This window comes from Drosophila innubila (assembly GCF_004354385.1).
Source record: "Drosophila innubila isolate TH190305 chromosome 3L unlocalized genomic scaffold, UK_Dinn_1.0 0_D_3L, whole genome shotgun sequence".
In the NCBI taxonomy this organism is placed as follows: Eukaryota; Metazoa; Arthropoda; class Insecta; order Diptera; family Drosophilidae; genus Drosophila; species Drosophila innubila.
Genome location: NW_022995376.1, coordinates 15481923 through 15494731, shown reverse-complemented (window position 1 = coordinate 15494731; position 12809 = coordinate 15481923). Strand labels below are relative to the sequence as shown.

At 43.8% G+C, this 12809-nt stretch overlaps 4 protein-coding genes across 4 annotated transcripts; 2 read left to right on the top strand and 2 right to left on the bottom strand.

Moving 5' to 3' along the window:
- Window positions 1–816: 816 nt before the first annotated feature.
- LOC117788462 (2-amino-3-ketobutyrate coenzyme A ligase, mitochondrial) lies at window positions 817–2589 on the top strand. The gene is made up of 4 exons (XM_034627241.1): window positions 817–933; window positions 1085–1290; window positions 1352–2213; window positions 2278–2589. Exons 1-4 carry the CDS (start codon window positions 897–899, stop codon window positions 2433–2435), a joined length of 1263 nt encoding a protein of 420 aa, XP_034483132.1. The 5' UTR covers window positions 817–896; the 3' UTR covers window positions 2436–2589.
- Window positions 2590–3076: 487 nt separating this feature from the next.
- Window positions 3077–6338, bottom strand: LOC117788246 (kinesin-like protein Klp68D). The gene is made up of 3 exons (XM_034626946.1): window positions 6223–6338; window positions 5286–6055; window positions 3077–5228 (listed from the first exon to the last, which is right to left on the bottom strand). Exons 2-3 carry the CDS (start codon window positions 5948–5950, stop codon window positions 3524–3526), a joined length of 2370 nt encoding a protein of 789 aa, XP_034482837.1. The 5' UTR covers window positions 5951–6055; window positions 6223–6338; the 3' UTR covers window positions 3077–3523.
- Window positions 6339–6457: 119 nt separating this feature from the next.
- On the bottom strand, window positions 6458–8165 carry LOC117788627 (spliceosome-associated protein CWC27 homolog). Its single transcript, XM_034627445.1, has 3 exons — window positions 7556–8165; window positions 7120–7500; window positions 6458–7063 (listed from the first exon to the last, which is right to left on the bottom strand). The coding sequence occupies exons 1-3, from the start codon at window positions 8143–8145 to the stop codon at window positions 6535–6537; spliced, it is 1500 nt and encodes a 499-aa protein (XP_034483336.1). The 5' UTR covers window positions 8146–8165; the 3' UTR covers window positions 6458–6534.
- Window positions 8166–8422: 257 nt separating this feature from the next.
- Window positions 8423–11677, top strand: LOC117787205 (fas-binding factor 1 homolog). The gene is made up of 3 exons (XM_034625671.1): window positions 8423–8942; window positions 9007–9884; window positions 10197–11677. The coding sequence occupies exons 1-3, from the start codon at window positions 8463–8465 to the stop codon at window positions 11641–11643; spliced, it is 2805 nt and encodes a 934-aa protein (XP_034481562.1). The 5' UTR covers window positions 8423–8462; the 3' UTR covers window positions 11644–11677.
- Window positions 11678–12809: the final 1132 nt, after the last annotated feature.

Genomic DNA, 12809 nt, shown 5'->3' with positions numbered 1-12809 from the left:
GTTTTTTTTTACTGAGGGTCGTAAATGAGTTGCGCGCGGTGTCAAAAGTTGTTGTTGTAGTCAGAGAACTGGGAGCAGCAGGAGCAAGGGCTTGCCCACCGCTGTTATAGATTATGCACTGACAAATAAACATGCGCTTGTCAATGTATAAATCTGGGTTATCAGCTTTGCTAAATCAAGTTCAAATAAAGTGCTCACTAGATGCACAAATATGTAATAATGTATATACTATTACATTCATGTATTTATTTGCTTGTTTGTGTCACTTCTACATCAATTTATGTACATAACAGCATAACTTAATTGTAAATGACCTTCACAGTAATTGCATTAAAAGAGCTGAAAATATAACACATTATGGTTCGTAAAATTGACAAGGTTACACAAGTGATATTTAGTGATTATGCTACGTCACAAGTTACTTGCATGTGTCTATTGATTGATATTGACATACAATATATTCCTATGGAAATGGAAATTTCCATATTTCTATTTATTTATTTAGCTCATAACATTCTCATAGTAGTTGTGTTGACTTTTTTCACAGTGTAGAGTAAAATGAAATTTAGCAATTGACAACGGCAGCTATGACAACGAAAATGAAAGCAAATTCAATTAATATTTATAATAATAACAGTCTGTTATGTGCATGAATACATAGTTATAGTCTTATGTATGATGCTTTGTATTTATAAATCGGAAAACAGCAACAAACTTGTTCGCTGCCAGCTGCCTTTAAATTGTTGTTGTTATTGTTTTATATATTATTTTATTTTTCAGGGAGGCCTGTTTGTCGTCGTTGTCAGCGCTCAGTTCCATCTGAGGCGTTGAGTGGACGTGTGCGCTGTCTGCTGTCTACATATTAAGTATACGTACGAATATTAAGTATACGCCGCATGATGCCAGTTTTTTCGAAAATATTGTCACTGCACGGTAAGTTTACTCTCAATTTATAAATATTTATATGCTGTAGCAAGAAAAAAGTATGAAAAGTAGATGCAGCTCTGACTTGATTACAGGGTATTTGCTAGTTTATTAAATTTAGTACATAGTATTATGCAACTACATATCTTAACCCCAACAGCTGCTGTGGGAAATGTACGTCATTACAGCGCTGCAGCGCAGACGCAGCTGCGGGAGTTGCTAGGCAAACAGCTGGAGGGGATCAAGGAGGCGGGCACCTTCAAGGCGGAACGCATCATTACATCCTCGCAGAGCACACAGATTACGGTGCAGGGCAGTGATCAGAAGATACTCAACTTTTGTGCCAACAATTATCTAGGTCTAGCGGTTAGTAAATCTTCTTCTGCATCCCTAGATAAATATCTTAAATGTCTCGCAAACTACTCAGAATAATCCGGAGATTGTGAAGTACAGTCAACAGATGCTGGAGCGTTATGGCGCCGGTTTGAGCTCGGTGAGATTCATTTGTGGCACTCAGGATATACATAAGCAGCTGGAGCAGAAGATAGCGCAGTTTCATGGCAGGGAGGATACCATATTGTATGCATCGTGCTTTGATGCCAATGCGGGCATCTTTGAGGCGATTCTCACGCCGGAGGATGCCGTGTTCTCAGATGAGTTGAACCATGCATCCATCATTGATGGCATCCGTCTGTGCAAGGCGAAGAAACAGCGCTATAAGCATCGCGATCTTAAGGATTTGGAGCAGCAGTTGCGCTCCAGCGATGCCCGACTGAAGCTAATCGCCACTGATGGCGTCTTCTCCATGGACGGCAACATTGCACCACTGGCCCGCATCGTGGAGCTGGCCAAGAAGTATGACGCCCTGGTCTTTGTGGACGAGTGTCATGCCACGGGTTTCTTTGGTGCCACCGGAAGGGGCACAGAGGAGTACGACAATGTCATGGGTGAGGTGGACATTATCAATTCGACGTTGGGAAAGGCGCTGGGTGGTGCTTCTGGTGGTTATACCACTGGACCCGCCGAGCTCATCTCATTTCTGCGCCAGAAATCGCGTCCCTATCTCTTCTCCAACACCTTGCCACCGGCCGTTGTCGGTGTGGGCCTCAAGGTGATGGATATGCTGCTCAGCTCTAGCGAACTCAGCCAGCGTGTCCAGAGCAACACTCAGCGCTTCCGGGATGCCATGACAAAGGCAGGATTCACCATTGCCGGCGAGAATCATCCCATCTGTCCGGTCATGCTGGGTGATGCTCGTCTAGCCTCCACTTTTGCCGACCAAATGCTAAGTAAGTCTCCTTTATAATTCATTTGCATCTCCCTCCGATTGTGCAACTTTCTCCTGCTTTACAGCTCGTGGCATCTATGTGATTGGCTTCAGCTATCCGGTTGTGCCTCAGGGCAAGGCACGTATACGTGTTCAAATCTCTGCTGCCCACACGGAGGCGGAAATCGATCGTGCTGTCCAGGCCTTCATTGAGGTCGGTCGCGGCCTAAAAGTCATCCAGTGAGCTCTTCCGAAAGTGAGTGGATCTATGGATCAAGTATTTTTCTGCTGCATTTATAATTAATTCAATGAATCTGTTGGCATTTACTAATTGTAATCGATATGAAATAAAAATCCAAGAAATTCTGTAAATATCTGGAATCCTAATACAAATACAATGGCACAAGATAATGGATGCGAAATGATTGAACATTTTAGTATGACATGGAAATGGGCCAATATTAAAATCAGATAGTATTAACTTATTAGGGGAAAAATATAATACATATGATTATGAATAAGTAATATATTCCTTGAGTAAATAAATAAATGAATTCCCTATGAATTCAATTACCATAATTGCAAATTAGTTGCCAAATTTGTGTTCACAAGTTTTTTATGCTTTCTTTTATCAGAAAATTCCATGGCTGAATAACTGCTGGAAAACATTTTGAGCGTCTTTTGTATTTAAAAAAAAAAAACAAAGTACAGTAGAGACTTACAAATTAGAACTCTCAGTATTTCGAAGTAGAAAAAGAACATTTAAATAAATTAAACTCTTTTGAAATATCTTTTAATAAAAAAATAAAACAGTTCACAAATTAAAATTTTTGTAAATTCGAATAGCAAGTGTTTCTAATTTGTAAGACTTTTCTATAATTGTAATAATTTGCTTTGAGTTGCTTTATTTGGTCTGATCTGATTAACTAAGCTGCTTGTACTAAGTAAGTAGAATAATAATAATAAAGTAATAATAAACAATTAAGCATAAACATTAAACTTAAGATTAAATTGCACATTAAATGAATGACTGGCCACAGTGGGACAAAATGCAACTGCAACGCACCAAAAAGCAATAACAACAAAAGTTTTAACTATAATTACAATAACAAATAAAATAAAATGAGAAAAAATAATACAATAAATGTAAAATACTTTTAAAAAGCGCGAAATGTGAGAAGATTTGGGCTAAGGATAAGATTTGCATAGGATGCGCAACTAAAACAAATATTCGATTTTTACATTGTGACTGTGACTATAAGAACTTTGGTTAGTATGTGTGTGTGGGTGTTTCTTGTGTGTGAGTGTGTGTGTGTGTGTAACTGAGTTGGACTACTTGTTGACCAGTCCACGCGCCTTGGGATAAGCGGAAGCCGGTTTCTTGACCGGCATGCGTCCAGTTGGCGGTCGTCGATTGGAATCTAGAGCGGAGCTAGCGCTGGGAAGGCCACTCCTTGTGGATTTGACATTACGCACATTGGAGGCGGCACCGATGCCCGTAGCAGTTGTTGGAGCTGGAGCGGCACTGGCATTGGCATTGCCATTGCCATTGCCATTGATGATATTCTCGAGACGATGACGCAACGAATTGGTGTGCGTGTCAACGATGTCAATGTCATCGCCGGGTTGCATGGCTTGCGCCAGGACAGCCTGCAATGAGGCGGACACCTTGGGTGAGCGATACTCTTGGGTGGTGCGACATGGCATGTCCAGCTCGTAGCTGACAATGTTCTCGCTCTTGAAGCGCACTGCTCCGGGCCCACTTAACTTCGCCTGCTGGATTGCATACTCGGAGGTGGGTCGTCGTCGGTTTGGATGCGAGATGGGACGTTTGCTGCTAAACTTGCCATCGCTGGACGTCATTGGTGGCGGCAAAGGGGCGAATTTCCATTCCTCCTGCTCCTCGTCGTACTTGGCCTGCGTGTAGAGTCGCTGCTTCACCTCGATGGGCACAAAGTTGTCAATAATGAGCAGCTGCCGCTTCAGCTCCTTGACCAGCTCGTTCTGTGCCATCTCCAGTTCGCGCAGATCTTGATTATGATCGTGTTTGCAATCGTTAAGCTCCTGCTGCAGTGCCAGATACTTGGCATAGCATTTGGATAGCTTGCGCTTCTTTAGCTCCACTTCCTGCTCCAGCGACACGTTGCGTTCTCGAATCTCCAGTGTCGTCTCCTCCTGCAGTTCCAGCTGCTGTTGTATTTCAATTTCACGCTTCTTACGCTCTGCAATCTCCACCAGCTTCTTCTCCAACTCAATTTGACGCTCACTGTATGTGTCTAGGAGATTCTTGCCGCCACGCACCAGTTGACCCTCCAGTTCGGCCAATTTGGCCGCCAGCTTAGCGTTCTCCACACGCTCTCGCTCCAATTGTTCACTGGACTTGGCCACTTCCGCCTCGTTCTCCTTGTCCGACTCGGGCTCCGAGAGTTCTTCTTCACTCTCCTTGTCCTCCTCCGTCGATTGCTGCAGCTCCTGCGTAGCACTGCCCGTCAGCTCACGGCGCACGGGCTCCCGTTTGGGTTTCTTTTCGCGTTTCTTTGCAGCCGCTGCTAGTTTCTCGCTGCGTTGTTGCTGCTGTGGCGCAATAAGACGCTTGAGTCGCTCGATTTCTTCCTGATACTCCTTAAGTTTGGCATCCTGTGGATCCTCGTTCTTCACTGGCTGATTCTGTATGTTCTTGGCACGCTGTGAATACCTCAGCGTCGTCAATGTCTCGTTGTAATTGTAGTTGGAGGGTCCAATGTTGGCTATCATAATGGTCTTGGAGTTGCCGCCCAGTGAATCCTGCAACAGGCGTGTCAGCTTCGAATCACGATACGGCACATGGGGGGAGTTCTCTGCCAGAGCAGATATGACATTGCCCAGCGAGGATAATGCCAAATTAATCTTGCTGGCCTCCTTAAGACGCTCCGCCGAAGCGCCCGTCTTAGATTGCCGCTCACTGCCCGCCAAATCGATGAGATTTAATTTGCCCACCTTGATAGTATTAGTCTCTGTGTCGCACATCTCAATCTTGATCATGAATATGGCATGTGAGCTGCAAATATTTAAAATGTAAATAGAAATATTCCAATGAAAGGAACTAATGACTTACCGTGAACTGTGCTCATTCATGTTGGTGAAGCCGACGGTGCGATTCTTGTTGCCCAGCCTCATGACGTTGGCCATGTCGTCGACACTTTTGCAGTTGATCGCATGCAGATTGGGCACATAGACGCCAGAGCCGCGTTCACGTACCTCCAGGTGCTTGGAGTTGGGTTTCAGCAGATCCCGCAGCTCCTCCATATAGATCTCTAAATAGGATACATCCACCAGAAACTGAAAGTTCTCTGTGCGATTGATGTGCAGCCAAATCTGTTCAAAGGTTCTCGGAATGATGCCCATCAAATCATCGTTGCCCCGCACTCCCTCCATCGTAAAGGTTTTGCCCGTGCCCGTTTGGCCATAGGCAAAGATGCAGCCATTAAAGCCCTCCAGCACGGAACTGACCAGCGGGAAGACCACCTCATGGTATAGCGTTGTCTGCGTTGCCGTCGCATCGTATGCCGCATCATAGGTGAACACCTTGCGCTGCTCCTTGTTAGCATCCACCACATTCTGCAGCTCGACCACACCACGATTCGGATAGACATTAACCACCTCCGGGGATCCCTCCGTGCGCTCCCGATTGCTCATGGGACGACATCGGACAACAACCTGAACACATTCATTCGGTGTTTGACTATTCGCCGTTCCAGGGCGTCTGCTCTTTGCACTCATTCTGCTGCTACTGTTCGAACCGAAGCTGTTTTGGAGTTGGTGACTAAAGCAGCCTTGCCTTTGTCCCCCTTGTCAACCCCCGCGCTCACTCCAAGATTCGTGTAGCTGTGACGACAACGAAAACAAATGTCAAATAAAATCAATAAATTGACGGTGATGCAAAGTCTTTGTGCTCTTTGTTGCGCTAATCTGTTTTTGATTTCTATTTAAATGACGTCATTCTGAGCCGCGATTTTCTGCACAATTTGGAGTTCATTCTTTGCAACAATTACCTGTATTTTAAAGCCAAATTACTTCACCTTGAGTACGTTTTTTTATTGTTCAGCTGCTACCAACTTTTTGATACTGCCACCCGGCCCAAAGGTTGCCACCCTGTTATATTCACCGATCTGGCAGCATGTACCATTTTGGGTAATGTAGTCGTTGGGTAAATTATCGAAAAATACCAAGCGGAATATTTCGTATTTTTACAACATATCGATCAAAAAAGAGAATACTAATTTTGAATTTCGCGCTACATTTTTATTCAAAATGCTTATTATAAGCAATTTACAAAAATTTACTACAAATTTATTCAATCAATCTTATCGTCTTGAAGATTTGGACTTGCTGGATGATTTACTGTGACTTGTGTCACCGCGTTTGCGTTTATTAAGTGGATTTCGGGGATCGTAGACATCATACCAATCATCTCCCTTAGTTGATGCATCTTTTGCTAATACAGGCGCATTACTATTAAAATTTAAAGTATGCGCAAGCCAGTCGTCTCCTTTAATTTCCTTTTCCACAACCGTATCGTCCAATTCACTGGGCTCTGCATCGCCATTCTCAGTGCTCGATTTGTACTTGAGATTGTCCAATTTCGATTTAAACTTGGATAACAACTCTAATGTGAAGCTCTCTCTAACTTGTCCTTTGAGTTTATTCTTGGTCTTGGCCGTGTATATCTCTTTAGCTTCAATGAAATCGTTAATATAATGATTTTCACTGGCTCCCTTGATATCTGCACTCTTGGCACTTTTATCCGACTCTTTGGGCAATTGTTTATCCTTGGCGACTTTGTCCATTTGATATTGTCGCTTCAGGGACTCAATTTCCTCACGTATTTTGTTCCTAGACAAAGCAAATATTTAAAGTAAAATATACGTACATACATTTAAGAAACTTACTTTTCTTTTGATTTCTTTAGGCTTTCTTCCTGTTCGCGGGTCATCAAAACGTCCTCATCGTCGTCCTCCGATTCACTTTTAATTTCAACTTTAACTGACTTTGTTGAGTTACTTTTTGACTTGGCGAGTTTACTTTTAATGATATCGGAGCAGTTGGCTTTTCTTGGTTTGCTGACATCGCTCTCTTCGCAGTCCTCGGACAAGTGCTCCTCGCTCTGCGCACGCTCTGTTTTGGGCACCTTAATTGGCTCCTTGCTTAGCTTGGGATCATCCGTAGCATCATGCAGGGATTTCGCTTTGCCAGCATTCTGTTTGACAAATATAGTTGTTTCCTGCTCATCGCCCTCGGCTTCCTCTCCAAAGGAAAGCAATCCAAAGTTTCTAAATAGAATTTAATGTTATTAAACTTTAATTTAAATTATTTTGCCAAACTCACTTAACACCTTGTTTATCTTTTTTGCTTTTCTTGGACTTTGAGGCTGCTTTGGGCAGCGCTCGTGGTACAATATCATTGAAGGGATTACTGAGCACCTCCGTGGAGATTATACGATGCGAGTACATGGGACGCTCTTGGTGATCAACGACTCCTTCCTCTAGTTTGAGCATATTAAACACCGTGTCACCTGTGACTTTGCCGAAGAGCGTATTCTTGTTTTCCAACTCCGGCGTCGCTCCGAACGTGAAGAAGAATTGGGATGCGTTGTCATCTTTGCCAGAATTGGCCATTCCGACCAAACCACGACGCGAGTACCGCAATCGTGAATGGAATTCATCTTTAAACGGATGTCCGTATATTGATTCACCACCAGTGCCATCTCCGTTTGGATCTCCGCCCTGCACAATGAATCCCTTGACCAGCCGGTGGAATGTTGTCCCGTTGTAGTAATTTTCCAGGCAGAGCTGTATAAAGTTGCGGCAGGCTTTTGGGCATTCTCTCGCCCACAGTTCGATGTCAATATCGCCAACTGTGGTCTTCAGCAACACTTTGCCCGATGTTGGTGGCTCTTGGATGTAAATATTACTCATATTTAAGCAAATTTGTCCACTTTGGCGTCGTCAGATAGTTGGCAACTCTTGGCGTCGTCGATAGTTGGCAGCTCCGGGGCTGTCAAGTTTGTTTATACTTTATCGATATGCACATATACCATATATCGAAACGCATATTTTGTTATGATTTGCAGCCACCCTGGGTCACCTGTTGCATTAGCACTTTACAGTGCGTACACATCACAAATCAGTGAAATGTGTCAAATAATACCAAAATTCGTTACTTAGCAACGGTTGTTTTTACAATTTGTTTGTTTTTTCACTCATGTTTTGAACACGATAAAATTAAGTTTAATATGAACTTTAGCGACGATCCTCTTGCTGATTTACTGAGTGATAATAGTTTGGACAATGACAACTTCTTCGACGGTGGCAGTGCAAAGAAGCTACCCAAATCCAGCAGACCAAAAGGAAAACTGGAAGACCTCTTTGGCATAAAAGAGGAAACTGAAGCTGACGTACAGAGTCCTTCTGCAGCTGGAAAGATAGCCACAAAACCAAGTGCCAGCAGCACACCGCGTATTGTCAAACAGAAGCCATCAATTTCCATGGACGATGCCGATGATGATGACCTGGGATTCGATCCGAAACGGCCGAAGAGCGGGGCAAGAAGAAACCTATTGGACGATTTACTCGTGGCTGCAGAGCCAAAGAGGAACATTTTCGATGATATAGTAAGCGGTGGAGATGCGACAAAACGACCTGCAACTGCGAAGCCATCAATGTCCCGTCAATCGACGGACACCACGACGGACACCTCGAATATGCACTCCCAGGTAGGCAGGTCGAAAATCATCAATAAGTCAGCAATTGTTGTATTATTTACATTGCTACTTCCAGACCCGACCCAAAACCTCTGGAGGACCCGGAAGACGGAGTTCCGCCTCTGCGCAATCGACCAATCTCAATGCGGATCCCTTAGGTCTCTTTGGCAGAGACAAGGAGACAAACGCAACCGTTTCGGGCATGTCTACGCCCGTGTCCAAGAAGCGTGGCACAGCCGACTGGCTGGGATTGGGCGTGGAGACATCCGCAGCGGTTGAGGTGGAGCCGGAGATAGAGCCGGAGCGTCCTGCCACACCACGTACACCTGTTCCGGCTAGAGAATCCACAGTAACTCATCCACCGAAGGCTGCCACCGATATTCTCCGCTTGCCGGACTCTGATGAGACTGAGCTGGAACCACAGCAGACGAGGATGAGGCCAGTGACAGACAACACTGCTCAACAGATTCTGATGCTGAACAGCATGAATATGGAGAGCAGTCACAACTATAGTGCTCTGCAGCAGCAGGAAACTCAACTGGTGATTGCTGCCCAAATGAAGAGCCAGGAACGGGCTTTGGTGGAAATGCAGCGCAAACAGGATTCGCAGGATCAGAAATTTCAGGCACTATTACAGCAACAACTGCAGCGTCAACTGCAAATGGAGGAGCACATAAAGGCGCAGCAGGAACGCATCAATATGCATCTGCAGCTGATGATGACGCAACCCGTCATGGGAAATGAAGCAGGAACAGAATTCTCACCAGCCCCAGCAGCAGTTGCTGTCGTGGAAAAGGCGCAGGAATCAGCTAGAGACGAGAGCAGGGAACAGCTGCTGCAGCTGGAGACGGATGTGAAGCGAAACTTGCTCGAGAAACTGCGTCTGGAGGAGCTGGTGACCAACATGAAGGTCAACTACGAACAGGAAATCGAAATGATTGAAAACTCATACAAGTAAGTGGAAGCAGATGAATCTATTTCAAATCTGGAATCGAAATTGCTATAATTTTTATTTTTAGATGTATTAAAAACATTTATTTTTTGACTTGTTAAATTAGTTGTGAAAGTAATAATTATTTTGTTATTTATATATTTATTTTATTTATCTTATTAAATTTGAACTACCATAATTGAAACTTAATAGTTTTTTTATTAAAGTCAGAAATACAATCAAAATATCAAAAATCACACTAGAACTTATTAAATTTTAAATTGATTAATTTTTATGATTAAAGTTGGTAAGGTGTTTAATTTTTAACTTCTTAGAAAACAGCTCAAGGTATTGGAGCATCATTTGGCGGCAGTGGAGGAGCGTCTGAAGCTGGAGAACTCCGAGCTGAGAGAGTATTATACGAGCAAGCTGGAGAAACTGAAAGGAGATTACGATCTGCAGATATCCACACTAAAACAGGATCATGAGGATGATCTTCGCATGCTGCGCAGTTCTCATGAGGCGGACATGGAGCGCATAAGGCAAGCCAAAATGCTGGAGCAGGCAGCTGTGCGGGATCATGGCAGCTACTTGGAGACGCTGCGAATGGCGTCCAGTGATCTGCAGGAGCTGCGAGAGGGCATGAACACAACCAGAGAGCGGGAACAGCAGCTGGAAGCGCGAGAGCGACGACTAGCAGACTCCGAGAGACGTCTAAAGATTGACGAGGAGAATGCTAATGAGGAGAAGCGACGCCTCATGGAACTGGTTAGCACGCTGGAGTTGCAGCTGGGTCGGCTATCCAAGGATTCGGCTGAGGATAATTGGCAGCTACGGCAGCGCATGGCCAGCCTGGAGGCTGAGAAGAAGGCATTCGAGCAGGAGAAGATCTTCCATCGCGACCAAATGGAGCGGGATGAGAAGCGAATCGAGGAACTCAAAATTATGCAACTTTCAGAAATGGAACGCCTGCAGTTGGATGTACAGCAGGAGCGCAACCGTCTTCTGATTGAGCAACAGAAGCTGGAGATGCAGCACAAACTCCATGAGCAGGGAGATACGGACAAGGAGCGTTTGGAGTTGGAGGCACAACTTCAGGTGGCACGTGATGCCATTAAACGGGCGGATGAGCAGCGAGATCGTTGCCACAAGCAACAACGGGAATTGGAGCAACGCAAGCGTGCTCTGCTGGACAAAGAGAATGCTCTCAGTGTGAAGGAGGACGAGGTGGTGCAGGCATCCAGTGCTTATCGTCTTGCCATCAACCGTTCCCATATGGCCGAAAACAAAGCCCGGGAAGCGGAGCAACTGTTGCACGCCAAGCTGCAGCTCCTGGGCAAACGTGCCCACGAGCTGAGCGAGAAGGAGGCCCAAATGTCGCAGGAACGTATGCTACTTGCCCAGGATCGTATTGCCCTGCACAAGATGAAGGAACAGATTGGCCAGAGCAAGTGCGCCCTTTGCAAAATGGGCGTTGAGAATGTGGAATTTTCACAGCGTATGGCTGCTCACAGCAAAGGCAATCTTACAACGGATGCACTGCAGCAGACCGGAAACGCATCTGCCGGTCCACAAGTATTGCCCGCTAGCGATATTGTGGATCGTATGCTGGATGAAAACATCGATGCCTCCTATCGTCGAATGTACAATCTATCGGGAAATGCGGATTTGGATTATTGGACAACAGTTGGACTTGATGATGACTCCAAGAAAATGGCATTACATACTGGCAATGCATTGGACATTGAAGACTTAGTGTTGGCAAATCTTAATTTAAACTGAGAAACAAATAATAAAATAAAATATAATTTTCAAATTTGAAACTGCTTATTGATATCGATTACTGGCAAGCTATATAATCGAAAATATTCGCTTTTGGTCGAGTGCCAGTGTGTACATATAGTTCTCAGTATATTTGCATTGTCTGCTTGTTGCATTCCCTTTTGCTCATTTTTCCGTGGCGTTTGTTATTATTCGTGTGTGTGTCGCAGTGACGGTATCAATTTAGAAACAATTAGGTATCGCTTATAAATCAACGATTGTAAATGAAATGTATTAAAAACTATTTTGCGTATTACGCCTACGTGTTAAATGTATTTTTCAGTATCGTTTTTTGTGCAAGTCTCCTTGTCTAAGTGTTAGTGTTATATCTGTTTGTATATATGCATGTGTGTGTGAGTGGAGGAAGCTCCAAAGCCGCGGAAGAGACGAGAAATTCAATGAAAACGTAATAAATATATAGCATATGAAATTTAAGGCAACAGCATTTGACGCCAGCATTGAGCAAAATTAAGAAAGCCAAAAACAAACCAAGTAAGTTACCAAAAAGTGAAACTACATACATGCATACAAATCAATGTATGTATGTACATTGTCATGTAATTACAATAGTGCACATAAAGATGTACATATTTGAATGTTCCTTTATTCAACGACCAGCTCCATTATCATTATATAAAAGTTTTCAAAGCATTTTTATCATTCGCCTTTTTGCTGTTCTTTGTACATATCGGATGTGCCAACACATACTAATCTCTACGTGTATGTGTATCCACACCTTTGTGCTTATGTACGTACATTTGTACGTATGCAAATTTGAGCTCGACGAACTTTCTGCTCTTCTCTGCATTATTTATTGCTTGTTAGTAACAAAAAAAAATTTATTGATTGTTATAACCTTTGCCACCTCGCCTAATATTTTTCCGTTGCCGGTCTAAGTTTTAAAATTTGCCATGCCCTCATTTTGATAGGTTTTCATATTGTATGTCCATATGTATGCACCGGTTTCACGTCAGTGTTGTGTGCTTACGTAGGTGTGTTTATGTACGCGTGTGTATGTGTGCGGTAAGCATTCATGCTGAACAGCTGTTCCTCTTAAGGCAAACGTGAGAAAGTTTCATATTTGTTTATTTTTCATTTGCTACACACAGACTCACAACAAAAACGAT